Source organism: Bos taurus, chromosome 25, assembly GCF_002263795.3.
Source record: "Bos taurus isolate L1 Dominette 01449 registration number 42190680 breed Hereford chromosome 25, ARS-UCD2.0, whole genome shotgun sequence".
NCBI lineage: Eukaryota > Metazoa > Chordata > Mammalia > Artiodactyla > Bovidae > Bos > Bos taurus.
In genome coordinates, this window is record NC_037352.1 from 10052333 (window position 1) to 10069942 (window position 17610).

A 17610-nucleotide genomic window follows, 5' to 3' on the forward strand; every position below is an offset into this window, starting at 1 on the left:
CTGGATTGCTGGTGGCCCCTAGCAGCTGGAAGAGACAAGGAAGGATTCTTTCCTGGGGCTTCTAGAGGAAGCACGGCCGGCTGACACCTTGATTTTAGCCTTCTAACCTCCAGAACTGTGAAAGAAGAAATCTCTGTCGTGTTAAGGCACTCAGTTGGTGGGTAATTTGTTAGCCCTAGGAATCCAATTTAGGGTGCTCGCAAAACATGCCGTTTCCTGAGTCTCCTTCCAGCAGATTTCTGAGTGGGTGGGAGGGGTGGCGCCCAGGAATTCCTGGGAGATTTCACAGTGCTCGGGCAGTGAGCCTGGTGCGGTGCGGGGGTGGGGGGGTGTCAGGCGTCAGCAGACCACACCTGGGGTGTTCCTCGTAGATGGCCTCCTGCGTCTGAGCTCCGTCCTAGGCACTGAGTGGCTGGGGCCCCAGCAGCTGGGATGAGTGCCTGCCCCCCCGAATTTTGTCCCTCTTCTCCATTTGGCGTGAACACCAAACCAGGCTGGGAAAGCACCCCCCCATGCCACAGACCCCAAAATGGAGCAGAGAGGGCATGAGCAAGGGAGAAGCGGTCAAAACCAGCCACCCACGGGCTCGGGATGGAAGCAGAGGGACCAGCTGCTCCCTGACCACCCACTGCGGGGAGACGTGAACCTTGGGGCACTGGGATTACACATGCGGGGGTGGCTCGCAGCCTGGCTGGCCAACGGAGAAATGAGAGCCAGCCTTGGCAAGCCTCAGAAAGGATAATGCTTTTGAAACCATCACAGCTTCTGGGCTCGGAAACGGGCTGGGTGAGCTCCAGACACAGAAACGCCTCGTCCAGCTCTGGACACTGACAGGAAACGCCCATCGCATGAGCACTTCCTGTGTGCATGTGCCATGCGAGCTGTTTCTTTTTTTCCCAACACTTCTGCAGAGGAGGTGGGATTGTTCCCATTTGACAGAGGGGAATACTGAGGCTTGTAAAGGGAAAGTCACAAGGTCAAGGTCAGGGAGACACAGAGATAGGCTTATGGCAGCAGTGATGGGGCACCTACTCTACACCCATGCTGCGTGGGTGGAGAAGGGGTGCCCAGAACCCCACTGACCGCCTTATGAAATATATCTGACCCCCACTTTCAGGTAAGGAAATGGGGCTTGGAGAGGTCCCTTTCCAATACCGTTTGGCCAGATGAGGGCAGGGCAGGTATTGAACCCTTTCTACCTCCCTGGGTTGCCAGGAAAGGGAGAGACAAGATAAGACTGGGCCAGTAATAGCCAATAGTAATAGCAGCTGGAGTTTCCCAGGTGGTGCAGTGGTAAAGAATCCACCTGCCAATGCAAGGGACACAGGTTCAATCCCTGGGTCAGGAAGATCCCCTGGAGTAGGAAATGGCTACCACTCCAGTATTCTTGTCTGGAAAATTCCATGGACAGAGGAGCCTGGTGAGCTACAGTCCATGAAGTCACAGAGTCAGACACGACTGAGTGAGTGAACAGACACAATATAAGAAGCTAATCCTTAGTGCTGGCTTTGTACCCGGCACTGTTCTAAGCAACGTACACGTTAAGATATTTAATCCCTATGATATTAATCCCATGGGAGGTAGGACAGGTGCAATGATTATCCCCCACTTTAGAGGTGAGGAAACTGAGGCACAGAGGGGAGGTAAATTGCTAGCTAGGAAGAGGTGGGGCTGGGGTTCAAGCCCAGGCAGTCCAGCCATTGCCTCTTGGTTATGGGAAGGGCTGGTGTTGGGGCAGCAGAGGAGCTGTTTTGTCTTGGTGGTGGAGGGCTGGGGGTCAGGGGTGGGCAGGCTCAGGGGTTCCCACTACAAGTAAGCTCAGGCCCCCTCCGTGTGCCTGTCAGCAGTTCCAATACTGGCCACTAGATGGCAGGGCTGCCCAGTCAGTGGTGGTCCACTGGCCAGACTGGGACAGATGGCCATCAGGGTCTTTTCCTCTGGGGCGGGCAGCCACCTTACCTCCAGCTCCCCGGAGTAGTCATGCGTCCGGGGCCTGCTGTGGTTGTGGAGTGTCAGGCTGAGGTGCAGGCCGTGATCTGGGTCTGGGGCGAGGCCCAGCTGGCATCTGGAGTGTAGCAGGAGCTCACCGCTGCCCAGGGTGTGCTCCCCAGAGACTGAGAGTGCCTGGAACAAGAAGGCAGGGATGTCGGTGGTCAGGGAGGCACAGGAGCACAGCTTCCTCTTGCTAGGCCCTGGTCCAGGTGACAGCCCCTCACGCCAGGACAGTCACAATAGCCTATCTCAGCCTCCACTCCTGTCCCACCCTGTAGCCCCTCCTCCATTTTACCTTAAAAAAAAAATGCAAATCAGACACTGTCGCCATGCTCAAAGCCTCTGTCTTCCCATTGCACTTGGAGGAGAAGCCGGTCTCCTTGGCGGGTCCTGTGGACATGCATTATCTTCCTAACCTCACCTCCTTGCTCTCTCTGTAAAAGCCACCCTGTGTTCCTCAAACATCTATAAGCATGTCCGGCCACAGGGCCTTTGCACTGGCTGTTCTCACCACATTCTGCATTCGTCCCCTCTCCCTGCTTCGTTCTTTCATAGCATTCACTACGCCTGTCTTGTTTATCTTCTTCTACCCACGGGACTCTGAGCTTCGGGAGGGCGGGCACCTGGTCTGTCCCTTTCACCATCCTTGTGCCTGCACCTAGAACAGAGCCTGGCATAAGAAAGACCCACAAATGCTCTCTGAATGGATGGACAGGTTGGGGGCTGGCAACTTCGGCTCATGGGCCAAATCTGGTTCACTGCCTGTTCTTGTAAATAGTTTTTATTGGGACTGGCCATACCCCTTCATTTACACGTCCTCCATGGTGGCCTTCACGGCTGAATGGCAGACTTGAGTGGCTGCAACAGAGTCCACATGGTCTGCAAGACCTGAAATATTCACTGTGACTTCCCTGGCTGCCCAGTGGTTAAGAATCTGCCTGCCAATGTAGAGGACACGGGTTCAGTCCCTGGTCCGGGAAGATCTCAGCTGCCACGGAGAAACTAAACCTGGACACCGCAACTACTGAAGCCCTGGTGCCCAGAGCCCGTGCTCTGCAACAGGAGAAGCCACCGCAGTGAGACGCCCGTGCAGCGCACCAAGAGAGTGGCCCCTGCTCGCCGCAACTAAAGGAAGCCCTCACGCAGCAACACGGACAAAGACCAAAGACCCAACACAAACAAAAACAAATTTTTAAATAAATAAAATATTTACTACCTGGCCCTTTGGAGGAAAAGTTTGTGACCCCCGGGACTGTTAGAGAGATGAGAGGGTGTGGGGAACGGGAAAGGGGAAGGATGGATGGATGGAAGGATGGATGGAAGGGAGGAGGCTGGAAGATGGGGAGGATGAAGGAATGGATGGATGAATGGGAGGATGGATTGGAGAGTGGGTAGATGGATGGATGGATGGATGGCTGGAAAGATGGGTAAAAGGTGGGTGGAGGAAGGCAGGAAAGAACAATCAACTAGCTAACAAACCCAGGGGAATGTTGGGGGATAGGGGTCCCAACCCCTCCCCCTAACAACAATGAAAACAGCAGCTTGGTTTACATGTCGAGCACTTTCCCAGTGCCACATCTTAAATCTCCCCATCACCCCACGTGCTGGAACCAACTGTGTCTCCCATCCCTCAGATGAAACACCAGATACTCAGAGAGGACAGCACCCTGCCCGGGGCTGCCTGCAGGCCTGTGAGGACCCATGATGACGGGACCCGGCTCCCTCCCTCACACCCCTGCCCTGTGTGGGCATCCTCCTCTCTCTTTACCGCTGGATCCCTGGGCCCTTCCCCGGGGACAGACTCACCGTGGGCAGGTGGCAGAGCCCCAGCCGCAGGGAGTGGCGCACCCAGCGGGCATGGTCTGTCTCCACGTCTCCCCAGAAGCTCTGCGTGGAGCAGGGGGCCCCGAGGACATGCTCTAGCATGGCCTCTGCATGGATCTTGTCCGGGAGGAATGGCTGGCGCCTCTGGAAGGAAGAAGGCATCTTGGTATGGGGCCTCATCCCGGAAGAGAGAAGGAGACCCTCATGAGAGGAGAAGAGGTGCCAGGAACCCCATCAGAGCCCCGGGCAGCCCCACAGCGGGCGTTTACACTCCGGGCAGGACCTCTGTTGGGAGACTGAGGGGCTGTGGGCCTAAGGAAACCCAGAAGGGACAAGGGCACTTCCAGGCCAGCTGCCCTCATCTCTCCATGGCCCAGCCCCTGCCCCAGGCTCTGCAGAGCAGCACTCAGTCCATGAGGAGCCCCAGGCAGATGGTGATGCTGGTGAGACCTTGACCCTGACACCTCTGGGAACCTGAGCTCCCCACCTCCCCCCACCCCTCTCCAGCAGCCCACTGGGTTCACCCACTCCTCTGTCTGCTCCCCAAGTGCCCGCCTCATGCTGGGCACCTTGCTTTCCTGACCTCCCAGTGCTTTCATGACATTACAGTCAGGGAAGGATACTTGTACCCATTTCACAGATGAGAAAACCAAGGTTTGCAGTGGAGAAATGAATTGCCCAGGGCCCCCCAGCACAATGAGCACTTACACCCAGGACCCTAAGGCCCCAGAGTCAGGCACTTTCTGCAGCCGGTGGGGCCACCCAGCTCCCCAAGCCTCACCTCGTAAGTCAGGTTCTGCCGCACCTGGCGTCCGTCCCAGGACAGATCCAGCCACTCGCTGAGCACAGCTGGGGTCTGCGTTAAGGCCCCACAGGCCCTGAGGGTGCCCAGGCCCCAGGTGTCCTGGAGCTGACGGGGAAGAGGATGTGGATGTGACTGGGGCACGGGCGGCAGCACAGGGCCCGGGGTTTGGGGCAGCCCGGTGCCGGGTCAGGAGGGCGGGCAATGTGTACCTGCCCCAGGGAGGCAGCCACGCAACCATCCCAGGAGGTGCTCTGCGTCGAGGACCTGTTGGCCCAGGTGAGCTGCAAGGCCAGCGGCTGCCCTCCGTTCCAGGCAAGCTGCACCTGCGTGGAGACGCGGCCAGTGGCAGGTGGATGGGAGAGGTGGGACGGAGGAAGGCTGAGGTCCCCCCATCTGTGTGTCGTGGATTGGGGTGGGGGAAGGTGGAGAAGCTGGTGGTCTCCCTGCCCACCCTCTAGGGGATGGAAGCAGCAAGCAGGAGTTGAGACACTGACTTCTCTTCCAGCTTATGTCTGTAAGAGCGCAGAGCCATGCCTAGACTGCAGACCAGAAGTGTTTACTGGGTGGAAAAATCCCCATTCTCAACACCCAGACTCATCATTTCCCAGGGCAGTGAAATCTGAGCCCCTCACTGGGGCCTGTGGCTTGAAGCCCTAATCCCCAATGTGACAACATCAGGAGGTGTTGGGAGGCGATTAGGGTTAGATGGGGTTGGGGGGGGAGGTCATGATGGGATCCGTGCTCTGTAAGAAGGACCCCACAGAGCTCTCTCCCCAACTGTGAGGACACAGAGAGAAGGCTTCAGACCAAGAAGAGGGCTATTACCAGAACCTGACCGTGCTGGCCCCTTGATCTTGGACTTCTAGCCTCTACTCTGTGGTTTAAGCCACCCAACCCGTGATGTTTTGCTATGGCAGCCCCGAGCTAAGACAGTTGGTCTCCCTGCTCACCGGGCCCCACCCCAACATTTCCTCCGTGCTGGTCTTAACTGCCTCTGGCTCCTCCTGAAGCTCCCAGCCTGTTCCCATCTCAGGGCCTTTGCACTCGCTGCTCCTCCAGCTCGTCCGGGCTCCTCTTCATCCGCGGGTCCTCAGCTGACAAGCCGCCTCCTCCACGAAGCCCTCTCTGATCACCCCATCTAAAGTCCCCTCCTCACCGGACCCCAGTGATTCTCTTAGTACCCTCCTTACTTTCTTTATAGGGCTTATCACAACTCTTAATTTTTTATTCATTCATTCTCTTGAGTTCTGGTCTTTTTGCCTGGCACACACTGGCCTACTGTCTCCCATTTCACAGAAAAAAAAACCCCCAGGCTTAAAGAGGTGCTGAAGACTGCCCAGAGCCTCCCAGTCAGATGCAGAGTCCAAGCTGCCCTATGTGAACCCCTGCAGTGACCAATTAAACAAACCAGCGCATCAGTGATGAACCAGACATGCTCGCGAACTGCTCCTCCCCCTAAAATGAGCTTTATCAACGCAGGGACTACACCCGCATCTCAACACGACCTGGAACACATTAGGTGCTTAATACAGTCCCAGTGAAGGAATGAATGCATCAAGGCCCCCCCGGGGTTCCAAGCTTCAGGACACTGTGATTCCAGAGACGTCCTCGTCTCTGATGGACAAACAAGATCCTCCTCCCCCGCACATGGTCCCAGATGTCCCACCCATGGCCTCAGCCACGCGGCTCACCCACCCCCAAGAGCCGTCTACCCAGGGCCCCGTGGCTGCTCCCCGCTCACCTGCCAGCTCTGCCTGCCGCCCCTGCTCTCAGCAAGGCCACTGGCCTCGGCCTGCCGCCAGGAGAGGCTGAAAGGGTGAGCCAGGGCCAGGCGGGCGGCCAGCTTGCCCTTCCCCAGCCGCAGAGAGGAGGACAGCGCCACCTGGGGAGGGGACAGGCTGAGCGGGAGGCCTCCCCCAGAGAGGGCCTCTCCACCACCCAGCACAGGTCACCTCCTTCATCAGGGTCAAGGGAGTGAGGACTGCTGGCCCACCACTGGGGGAGGCCCTCTGGGAGCTTCAGCCCATTTTTCAGAGGAGTAACTTGAGGATTGGAGAGCAGGAGATAGGGACAAGCATACGACAGAGAGGGGACTGGGGGTTAGAGGCATTTCATGGATCTGAATCCCAGCCCTGCCTTTCAGTAGCCCCATTCCCCTCTGAGCTTCAGTTTCATCTATGAAAGGGGGCTGGCCTGCCTGGCACACAAGAGGCCGTCGCTATGCGTCAGCCACTGGTCTTCCTGTTATCATCCAGGTGGTGCTGGGACCCAGGCTCCCTCCTCCCCGCCAGTGCTCTTCCTGTGGTCCTTTGGGGACTGGGGCTCAGCCCATTTGGACCCATAATGCTCCTGGGCAGGGCAGGGCCCCGAGTGTCCCACTCAGGCCACAACGTGGGCTTCCCAGGTCCTGTTCCAGCCCAACACCTACCTGGTCCTTGCCGTCCCAGCCCACAACCAGGTCATCCTGGTGACGGCGTGCTGAATGCTCGGAGGTCAGGCGGAAGCTGCAGTGCCATGGAAGGGGCAGGGGCAGCGGGTGGGTGAGCTCCACTGGGCAGGGAGGGGCGTACAGGGAGGGGGGGCATCAGCTTGAGGCCAAGAGGGTGCCGGGGGCCACTTTGGGGCCACACACGCACGTAATCTGCACAAAATTCAGAAGCTGTCCCCTCACTTGGTCCCCATGCCACTCAACAGTCCATCAGCATCCCCATGAGAGCCCCATTCCAGGACTTCTTCAAGAAGCCTTGTATCTCCTCCATCAGGAGGTGGAATTTGTTGCCCTGGCCCTGGAACCTGGGCTGGCCTCGTGACTGGCTTGTAGAGTTTGGTGAAGTTGACACTGCAAATCCCCAGCTTCAGCCTTAAGGCCTCAGCTCCATCTGGCTCTCTGGGACCCCTGCCCAGCCATGGTGAGATTAAACCCAGGCTGGCCTGCCGGACGCTGACACCACACAGAGGAGAGCCTGGATGTTTCAGCAGAGACTGTCCCAGACCAGGCGACAGCCAACCAGCCCGTGAACAAGTAAGAAAGTTCAGCCAAAATCAGCAGCACCACCTATCCAAGTTAGCGCCTGACCCTGATGCATGAGCAAGACCAGAGAGCTGCCCACAGGCTTGTTAGCAGTGATGAATTCTTACTTCTGTAAGTCACTGAGTTTGGGGTCATTCGTTACACAGCAGTAGCTGACGGATATGCCTTCCAATATCACTCTCAGGCCCCTCACACACATGATTACCCCGGCCACTTTGAATGGCCACACCCGGCCACACCCCGGCCACACCCCGGCCACACCCGCCTGGTCACACTCAGCTGCCCCATGTTCTCGTTCCATCCTGGGGTACGACACAGCCCATGGCTGAGGCCTCACGGCCTCCTTGCCCTCGATTTTCTTCCTTCATCTCTGAAGCCTGAGTCCAGCTGCCCTGACCTCCGGCACCATCTAACTCCATCCCATAAGGCCACCAACTGCTCCTGCCTTCCTAGACCCCCCAGAGCAGGAGTCCACCTGAGACTGCTGCAGACAAAGACCACCTTTGAACCCTCTGGAAGGGGGCTGTTCCTACATGGATCCTGGGGAGCTGTGTCCAGAGACAGTGGCTGTAAGCTGGTTCTCAAGGCATCATCTGGTCACCAGTCCAGGAGCACTGACCACATGCAGAGCCGCAACCCCTCACTCCCTCTGCCCCTGACCCGCTGGTTTCTGCGCCCAGTAACCACACAGCAGGGTCCACAGGCTGCTCAGCCCATCCACGGGCCCCCGAGCGTGCACACACTCACACACGCACACACGGGCACGCACGACAAACACTGCCCTGGCGTGCTGAGGATCCTCTTTTTCTCTCTGCTTTGAGGGCACACATGTGGCAACCCTGACCCCGGGGAACCCCACTGGGCCACCCAGCAAGCCGTGCCCGCCCCGGGCCAGGGTCTGCACTGCGTCTCCCGCTTGGCAGGCCAGCAGGTCAGTTTCTGCTCTGTGTACGCAGACTCCTCAAACACGAATTGACAGCCCGTGTGTCTGCATGGCCCTTGGGGATGGGGCTGTTTCCTGGAGAGCCTCAGGGGGTCACAGGTGCCCCTGCTGGGGCCACACTCACCTCCCTTGCCAACCTGCGGTCTGTCAGCCTCAGCTTGCAAGCCCTCGGGGATGCAGGGGGTTGCCACATCATCCACACGCTAACCTTGCCCTCCTGTCTTATCACACTCAGGATAAACCCCAACTCCTTGTCAGAGGCTGAGACCCTGTGTGTCCTGGCTCCCCTAACCTCTCCCACCTCATCTCCTCCCCTCTGCTCCTCCCGTCAGTCCACTCCAGCCACACTGACCTTGCTGCTATTCTTCCAGCCACAAAACCTATTCCCACCCCAGGGCCTTTGCACCTGCTGTTCCTCCTCTTCCGCCCATGATGATCTCCCCAGAGCTTCACCTTGTCACTCGGGGCTCAGCTTGAAAGTCACCTCCTGAGACAAGCCTTCCCAGACCACCCACCTGGAGGAGCTCCACCCCCTCCACCCCCAAAACCAAACCCTGCTTGTTTTCATAGGCGTTCTCACTCCTGGAGACACTCTGATGTTATCTTGTTCGGTGTGTATCCCTGCTCACAGCCCTCCTCCCTGAGATCTGGGACCTGGGCCATCCTGCTTCCCGATGGACCCCCAGTGCCTAGAACAGTTACTGGGATAAGCAAGCACTCAGTGATGATGCTGAGTGAATGGGTGAATGCGTGGCACCTGGGAGACTCACCCTGCAGACCAAGGGTCCCAGCGGGCTTGAGGAAGGGCATGGAGAGGCTCCCATTGAGGCTCCCCTTGAGGGCCACACCCTGCCCGTCCCACAGCACCGTGTGGTGCAGGACTTGGGTGCCACGGGCTCGCTCGTATGAGGTCTGAAGGACCAGCTCCCCAGGAAGGGCGTGGAACTGGGGGAAAAAAAAAAAAAAAGATGGAGCTGGGTCACTGGGGAGCCCAGCCCATGTTTCTGCTGAGGGTAGCAAAGGAGAACAGCTTTCAGAAAAGGAAAGACAAGAAGCAAAGTTCTAATTGTTTACTGGGCTGGTAGATGACGTAACGGAGTGGAGCAAGGGGGCAGAAGGGCTATGACAAACCAGAGGCTGACGCCCCCTGTAAAGAGGAGGGCTGCCTCTCAGCTCCACTTCCAAGCTGTGTGGCCTTGGGCTAGTTTCCCAACCTCTCTGAACCTCAGTTTCCTCATCTATAAACTGGGGTAAGAATAATAGTGCTGACTTCGGTGAGACGAGGGGAGTGATGTGCTCAGCTCAGGGCTGGACCCACGGACGGTGCCACGAGGGGCTGCTGTGGTTGGTAGAAGGATTTCTCAAACATTTAATGAGCTGGTGTGATGTTCCTGACCCAGGGCTGAGGGTTGGGGGACAAAGATAACCAAGACTGACCGTGGCCCTTCAGGGACTCCAGGCTGGTAGGGAGACAGTCACAGAATTAGGAAATGATGGGGCAAGGTGACAAGAGAAGCCATGGAAGATATTCAAGGGGGAAAAGGAATACAGAGAAACAGGCTGCTTGACAAAATAGGGAAGGGCATTCTAGGCAGAAGGAACAGCCTGTGCAAAGGCTCAGCAAGGGGCACTCTCCCTGCTCTTGGGTGCCACAGGAGGATGGTGGAGGAGACTTTTAGGGGGAGGAAGGGAGTTTACTCTTAAATGTCTCTAAAGCCCATCACCACTGCCGCCATCTCAGTCCAAGACACCATCATTCTTGAGACCCTTAGTTCAGTTCAGTTCAGCTCGGTCACTCAGTTGTGTCTGACTCTTTGCAACCCCATGGACTACAGCACACCAGGCCTCCCTGTCCATCACCAACTCCCAGAGTCTACTCAAACTCATGTCCATTGAGTCGGTGATGCCATCCAACCATCTCATCCTCTATTGTCCCCTTCTCCTCCCACCTTCAATCTTTCCCAGCATCAGGGTCTTTTCCAATGAGTCAGTTCTTTGCATCAGGTGGCCAAAGGACTAGAGTTTCAGCTTCAGCATCAGTCACTCCAATGAATATTCAGGAGTGATTTCCTTTATGATTGACTGGCTTGATTTCCTTACAGTCCAAGGGACTCTCAAGAGTCTTCTTCAACACCACAGTTCAAAAGCATCAATTCTTCGGTGCTCAGCTTTCTTTATAGTCCAACTCTCACATCCATACATGACTACTGGAAAAATCATAGCTTTGACCAGACAGACCTTTGTTGGTAATGTCTCTTCTTTTTAATATGCTGTCTAGGTTGGTCATAGCTTTTCTTCCAAGGAGCAAGCATCTTTTAATTTCATGGCTGCAGTCACCATCCACTTGAGACTCTGCTGCCCCCTGTAGGTCACTCACTACACAGCAGCCAGAGGAGTCTGAAAGCACCCTTTGGATCAGGTCCTCAAAGGCTTCCAATTTCAGAGACGATACAATCCCAACTCCTCTCTGTGGCCTGATGCACCCTGCATGATTAGATTTGCACTCCTGCCTGCTCTTTCCCCCTCACCCACTCTGCTCCAGCACAGTGGCCGTTCCTCAAACGTGCCAACGTCATTCCTGCCCCAGGCCCTTTGCACATCTCGTTCCCTCTGCCTGGAAGGCCCTGTCACCAGGTTTCCAAATGGTTAACTCACCTCCTTAGTGGGGTCTTTGCTGGCCACCTAAACAGCTCCCCAGTCATTCCCGCTCATATCACCCCATACTGCAGGCAGGTTCTTTACCATCTGAGCTACCAGGGAAGCCCTTTTCTATAGTAGGTATCAGTGTCTGGTATATTTTTCTTATTTGATTTTCTTTTTGTTGTTGATCAGTCTCCCCACTTGTGGTTGTTTCTTAGTCACCAAGTCGTGTCTGATTCCTGCATGACCCCGTGGACCATAGCCCACCAGGCTCCTCTGTCCATGGGGTTTTTCAGGCAAGAATAGTGGAGCGGGTTGCCATTTCCTTCTTCAGGGGATCTCCCTGATGCGTCTCCTGACCATGTCTCTGATGCTTTGCAGGTGCAGTCTCCCTACTAGACTACATTTGATGAGAGGACGGACTCATCAGTCTGCTCTAAGCAACATCGCCAGCTTCTGGAACAGTGTCTGGCCTGGCACCTAGTAGATGCTCAGTAAATAACATGAAAGGGAGGGAGCGGGGAAGGGAAGAAGGGACATTGAGACCAGCTGAGAATCCATTCCAGCAAATTTTGCCCACATCACAGCCCTGCCTGCAGTGGATCCTCCCAGGAAACCGGACAATTCCTCTTTTCTCAATGGGCTGCCCCAGGAACATCCCCCCGTCCCCCCGCCGCCAAGCCTGCCCTGGCCTCCTCCACGCACCTGGGGGAAGTTCTGCTCCAGCTTGATGATGTTGGTAAGGCTGTTCTTCGCAGCTGCGAGCCCGGCACCCATGTGGAAATGATGCTCCTCCACCATCAACACAAATGTGCCCTCGGCTCCACCCTCAGAGTATCGTAGCTGGGTCAGAAGGAAAGCAAGGCGGATTTCCTCAGCCAAGTCTCTGATAGAACATTCAGGAAGGTGCTGGAAGTAGTCTCTGCCTCCCAAAGCCCCCAGACTTAAAGACCCACAGCTCCCTGGATGAGATGCATTGGGATGACATGAGGTCCAGGAAAGATCCCCTGGAGGAGGGCATGGCAACCCACTCCAGTATTCTTGCCTGGAGAATCCCATGGACAGAGGAAACTGGTGGGCTGCAGTCAATGGGGTCGCAAAGAGTCAGACATGACTGAAGCGACTTAGCACGCACGAGGGTCCTAAGCTCAGGTTAGACCCCCAGGTGTGGCCAGGACAAGCATCTCCCACGCCCTTCATGCTCTAACACTGACTTGCAGGTGGCGACCAGCCTGCAGCAGGCAGGCATTCTAATTATCACTGTAAATGGGAGGGGGCAGTCTGGAGCAGAGGACAGGACGCAGACGGTGCATCAGACAGGCCAGGACCCAGCTCTGGCTCTTCCAAGCATGGGGTGAGTGACCTCTAGCTAGTTCCGTAACCCCCAAGGACTTCACTCTCTAACCAGATAAACTGGGATGATGAAACGCACTTTATTAATGTGTTGATATGGACCCTATGTGAAATCATGTGCTAATTTACAGGCTGGTTGAAGAGCAGAATCACTCAGGGCACATGCTAGAAATATAGACTCTGGGCCCCCACCTAAGACCTGTAAAAAGAGAGCCTCTAGAAACTGGGTCAAGAATTGGTATTTCTAAGAGCTTTCCAGAAACATCATTAATTTAGTGACTCCCCTGTCAAAAATGTCCAACCTGAATCACACCTTACACAAGCAACCTGACAAATTCAAACAGAGCATTTTTGCAAATGATTGCTTGGACACTGCAAAATCATCCACGTGAAAGTTTTCTTTCTTTTTAAAAATTGAACGATAGTTGATTTACAATATTGTGTTAGTTTCAGGTATACAGCTTCAGATTCTTTTCCATGATAGGTTATTATAAGATACTGATTACAGTCCCTGTGTATACAGTAAATCCTTGTTGCTCAATACAGGAGTTCTTCTTTAAGGTGGTTAATGATAAGAAATGTTTAGGGGGAAGTATATCAGTATCAGGAACTTACTTTGAAATGCATTAAAAATTAAGATGGGTGGAGAGCTGTGTGATAAAGTAAAGCGAAATATGAATGAAAAAATCCAGGTAACAGGTATGTGGGCATTCACAAGGAAGCTGTTTGAATCTTTCAGTGTCTGAGAAATATAATAATAAAATGTTAAAGGAAAGAAAGGTAGGTGGTAGGAAGAGAATCGCTAGATCGGGGTCAGTCTTTGCGCCAAATTCGGCTCACTGCCTGCTTTGTAAATAAAGTTTTATTGGAACACAGCCAAGCCCATTTATTTACATATCATCTATGGCTGCTGTTTTGTTATAATGCAAAATTGAGTAGTGGCAGCAGAGAGGGTATTGGGTATAAAGGCTAAAATATTTATTATCTGGCCTTTTACAGTAAAAGCTTGCACACCTCTGTCCTAGATGTTAAGAAACTAAAGAGACAGGACAACTGAATGCCCGGGGTGATCTTGAACTGCATCCCAGATTTAAAACAAACAAAACAGCTCAGAAGGACCTTATTGAGAAAGCAGAATTACTGCACAACTGGGAATTTTTATGATGAGCTGTATACTCAACAGCGACATTATGTCACATGTTAAATTTCCTGGATTTGGTAATTCTACTGTGTTATACAAGAAAATACCCTTGTTATAGGAAACACCAGCTGCAGTATTTATGAGTAGGGACATGCCTCCAGAAACAGCTCAATATTAGTCACAGTACAAAAATATGTGTGTGAATATATACAAGTATATAACCTATGTAAATATAAATAGAAAGACGTGGCAAGATATTAAGACTTGGTGATATAAGATAAATACCAGGGATGTTCGTACAGCGAGGTGACTGCCGTTAACCCTGCTGGATGATGTATTTGAGAGCTGGTAAGAATGGTACGAGCGAACCAGAGTCACAGATGCAAGAACGAAACTTACGGTTACCAAGGGAAAGGAGGGATAAATCGGGAGGCTGGGACAGATGTATACGCACTGCCAGAGATGAAACAGGGAACTGGGAAGAACCTACTGTGTGGCACAGGGAGCTCTACTCAATACTCTGTAGTGACCTTATACGGGAATAAAACCTAAACAAGAGTGAATATATGTATATGGATAAGTGATTCACTTTGCTGTACAGCAGAAACTAAACGTGTAAATCAACTATATTCCAATAAAATTAATTTTAAAAAAGAGAGCGAAGAGATCGTAACAGTTGTCATCACAAGATTTTTTTTTCCTTTTCTTTTTCTATCTCTCTCTGAGATAACAGATCTAACTAACTCTTTACAGTCATTTCACAGTAGATGCAAGTCAGATTAATGTGCTGTACACACTAACAGTGCTGTACGTCAATTACATCTTAATAAAACTGGGGGGAAAACCAGTTGGTAAATGGTCACTGCCCTATAGTAGCTTTTCTATAGGTTGGAAATTATTGAAAAGAAAGATTAGGGGAAAACTAAGAGGTTCCTTGAGTGATGGTGAGTGAAGTCTGCAGAGCTCTGAGATTGTGTGTGAGGTGCTGGTACACAGCCGGGTACACAGTAGGTGCTCTATAAACAAAGTCAGCCTGGGCCAAGGCCAGTGGGGGGTGGTTTTTACAAAGCTGGGTGGCTGGCAGGATAAGGAAGCGGCCAACTGGTGTGTGTGCTCACTCATCCACTCATCCATTCATTCATTCATTCCCTCCCTGTCTCTCACTAAGCACCTACTATATGCTGGGCCCTAGGCCAGGTCCTGGGCACACCTTCCAGGATCTCCTGCTTCGGGGAGGGGGAGCAGACAGAAAGAAACACTGGCAAGCACCGAGGGAAGGGAATCGCAGCTCTCACGGGTCCTCCTGTCCATGCCCAGCACCCCAGATGCTACTCAGAGCAGATGCCTGAGATAGCGATATCCCGGGGTTCCAGGTGAACACAGGACTTGTGGACACAGGGCAGGAAGCCACGCAGAGGCCGTGGGAAAGGCAGATGGAGCACCAGGAGGGTGAGGCTGGCTCAGCTCAAAGGCCGCGTCATCCAGCGCCCAGGAGCGTGCCAGGCTGGGGGGAGGTGGCGCCAGGCACTGGTGGGCAAGACTCCCCTGGCTCCTGGGGGTCTCGTGGGCCCCGGTGGGGGCTGCAAGGCCGGCCCAGGAATGTAAACCCGGGCCTGTTTGGGAAACCTGGAGCCAGGGGTTTCCGAGGGTGGCCCAGCGGGGCCTGCTGCAGGCCGGGGGACACATGTGATGTGTTAACACTCCGCAGCGGCGGGACCGGCCTGCGCGGCCCCCACCCGCCTCGGGCAGGGCATCTGGAACCAGTTAGGGGCTCAGGGGTGGCCGGGACACGGTTACCTTGGCTGAGGCGGAGGCTCTGCTGGGGCAGCGGCCAAGGAGGACAGGGAGGTGATGCTGGCCGGAGAGCCGCAGCTCTTTGCTGGAAGCAAAGAAGGCGTGAGAGGCCTGGCTTGAGGGCGCCCTGTGCAGGCCGGGTCAGGACCAAGCCAACCACCCCAGCAGAGGGCTGGAGACCCAGAACATGGCAGCAACCCAATGAAGGGCTATTAACATGCCCGGAGGCCTGACGGCCGTGGGCTGCAACGATCAGGGCTGCAGCGATGCACGTTTGCATTCCAGCTTGGCCTCCGCCTGGTCCTGGCACGGTGGGCAAGTGCCTCCGTCTCCCCTCCAGCACAGGGGCTGGGTGGTACTCAGCGGCAGGTCTTCTGTGGGCCCACCCATGGGGCCCTCTCGCTTTGGACAGCGAACTTTAAGCCTGGCCCCCTCCTGCAGCCCTGGGCTCACAGCTCCCCTCCCTTGGCTCCTCAGGCCAGGCACTCATGGCTCCCCACTGCCGCCTGCCCTGGGGGCTGCCCTGTCCGGACGTGTCCCTACACCACGTGTGCCAACCTCAGCACGGCCGACACCGTGGGCCACACCAGTCATCGCTGTGGCCTGACCTGCGCATTACAGGACGTCTGGCAGTAGCTGTGGCCCCCACCTGCGAGGAGCCAGTAGACCCCCCTTCCTGGCTGTAACAACCGGACCTTTCCCCAGACACTGCCCAATGCCCCAGGGTGAGAACCGCTGGTCTATATCATTACCAGCAGTTTCCTCATCGCCCTCCATCACCTGGAGCCTGGTGACCCACCTGACTTCATGGCGCCCCAGAAGGTTCCCAGACTGAAGAGCCATACTAGTTATTACTATTCGAGGCCTGGGATGCATTTAGCTTGGGAGAATAAGAACTCCTCATTCGTATCCCGAGCCCCAGAGGTCAAAGATGTTTTATTAGTTGTGTGACCTCGGGCAAGTCATTTGGCCTCTCTGAGCCTCCCTTGCCACCTCTGTGCAGTGGGGCTGTGGGGAGGGTTTGAAGCAGTGCTGTGGGTCAGGTGCTCAGCTGAGGCCTCTCCCTCACTCAGTCCTCTTCCCCTGGGGCTCCCAGAGTGTGGCAAAGCCCTCACCTGAGTGCCTGGTTGTGGCCTTGGATGTTGAGGACCAGGCTGGTTTGAGAATCGCACGTCAGCTGCAGGGAAGAATGCATCTCTTCCTTTCCCCAGAGCTCCCGGAACATGAGCTGAAGAGGGAACAGGACGGGGTGAGGGTTGGGGAGACAGGCTTGGAGGCAGGAGGGGCCTGAGGACCCTCACATCCCTGTCCGCCCACCAGCCTGGCAGGGCAGATGCCCATCAGACTTGGCCCCATCTGCCCACCCTGGCCGGCTCTCTTGCCGCAAAGAGCCGGCATCCTACAGACCTCCCCACCACCCAGGCTAAGGGCAGGGAAAGGGGATTCAGATGAAGTGCTGCTCAGCGGTGGGTCACGGTGACTCAGACCCTCTTCGGGAAGAGTGACATCCTGGGCCCCTGGACTCCGGGAACTGCCCCTCCTCCCACGGCAGAGGGGAGTGAGGGGCAGGAGGATTGCTGGATAGCCCCAAACAGAAGGCTGGAAAAGACTTGGATACATGTTCCATGGCTCGTGAGGGAGAGGGAGGGCCCCACTAAGCAAGCTGAGTTCACACCAAGCGCCACTGGCCCGCTGCATGGGGACTCAGCACAGTTCCTGTCTTAGAGGGTGTGGGGTGCATCTCAGGAAGGACCCACTACCAAGTCTGAGCCCCTGTTTTGATGCCTACTTGCTACATGACCTTGGGCAGGTCACCGAGAGATGGACCTGTGACCCAAGGATGCTGATGACTACAGCGGCCAGCATCACCAGCAGCATCAGAGCAGCAAAGGCTTCTGAAGCGTCGGCTCGAGCCACACACCATCCCAGGGCCATCACTGGTACTGACTCACTCCATCCTCACAACCCTCACATTAACAGTACCGCTATTACCCCATTTCACAGATGAAGAGACTGAGGGCACAGAGGGGCTAAGGAATCTGCCCAAGGACAGCCAGCCAGCAAATGACAGAGCTGGGACTGGCCTC

At 55.2% G+C, this 17610-nt stretch overlaps 1 protein-coding gene across 1 annotated transcript in view; it reads right to left on the reverse strand.

Annotated features, from left to right (window-relative positions):
- LOC616782 (uncharacterized) overlaps nucleotides 1-17610 on the reverse strand; it is a 164984-nt gene that overhangs the window by 23070 nt on the left and 124304 nt on the right. Inside the window, exons 50-59 of the mRNA XM_059881464.1 lie at nucleotides 16639-16751; nucleotides 15527-15608; nucleotides 11941-12078; nucleotides 9366-9540; nucleotides 7050-7171; nucleotides 6363-6503; nucleotides 4831-4944; nucleotides 4598-4726; nucleotides 3799-3960; nucleotides 1960-2124 (exon numbers count right to left, since the gene is read on the reverse strand). Coding sequence (XP_059737447.1) covers nucleotides 1960-2124; nucleotides 3799-3960; nucleotides 4598-4726; nucleotides 4831-4944; nucleotides 6363-6503; nucleotides 7050-7171; nucleotides 9366-9540; nucleotides 11941-12078; nucleotides 15527-15608; nucleotides 16639-16751 — 1341 coding nt within the window. The remainder of the gene's footprint in view (nucleotides 1-1959; nucleotides 2125-3798; nucleotides 3961-4597; nucleotides 4727-4830; nucleotides 4945-6362; nucleotides 6504-7049; nucleotides 7172-9365; nucleotides 9541-11940; nucleotides 12079-15526; nucleotides 15609-16638; nucleotides 16752-17610) is intronic.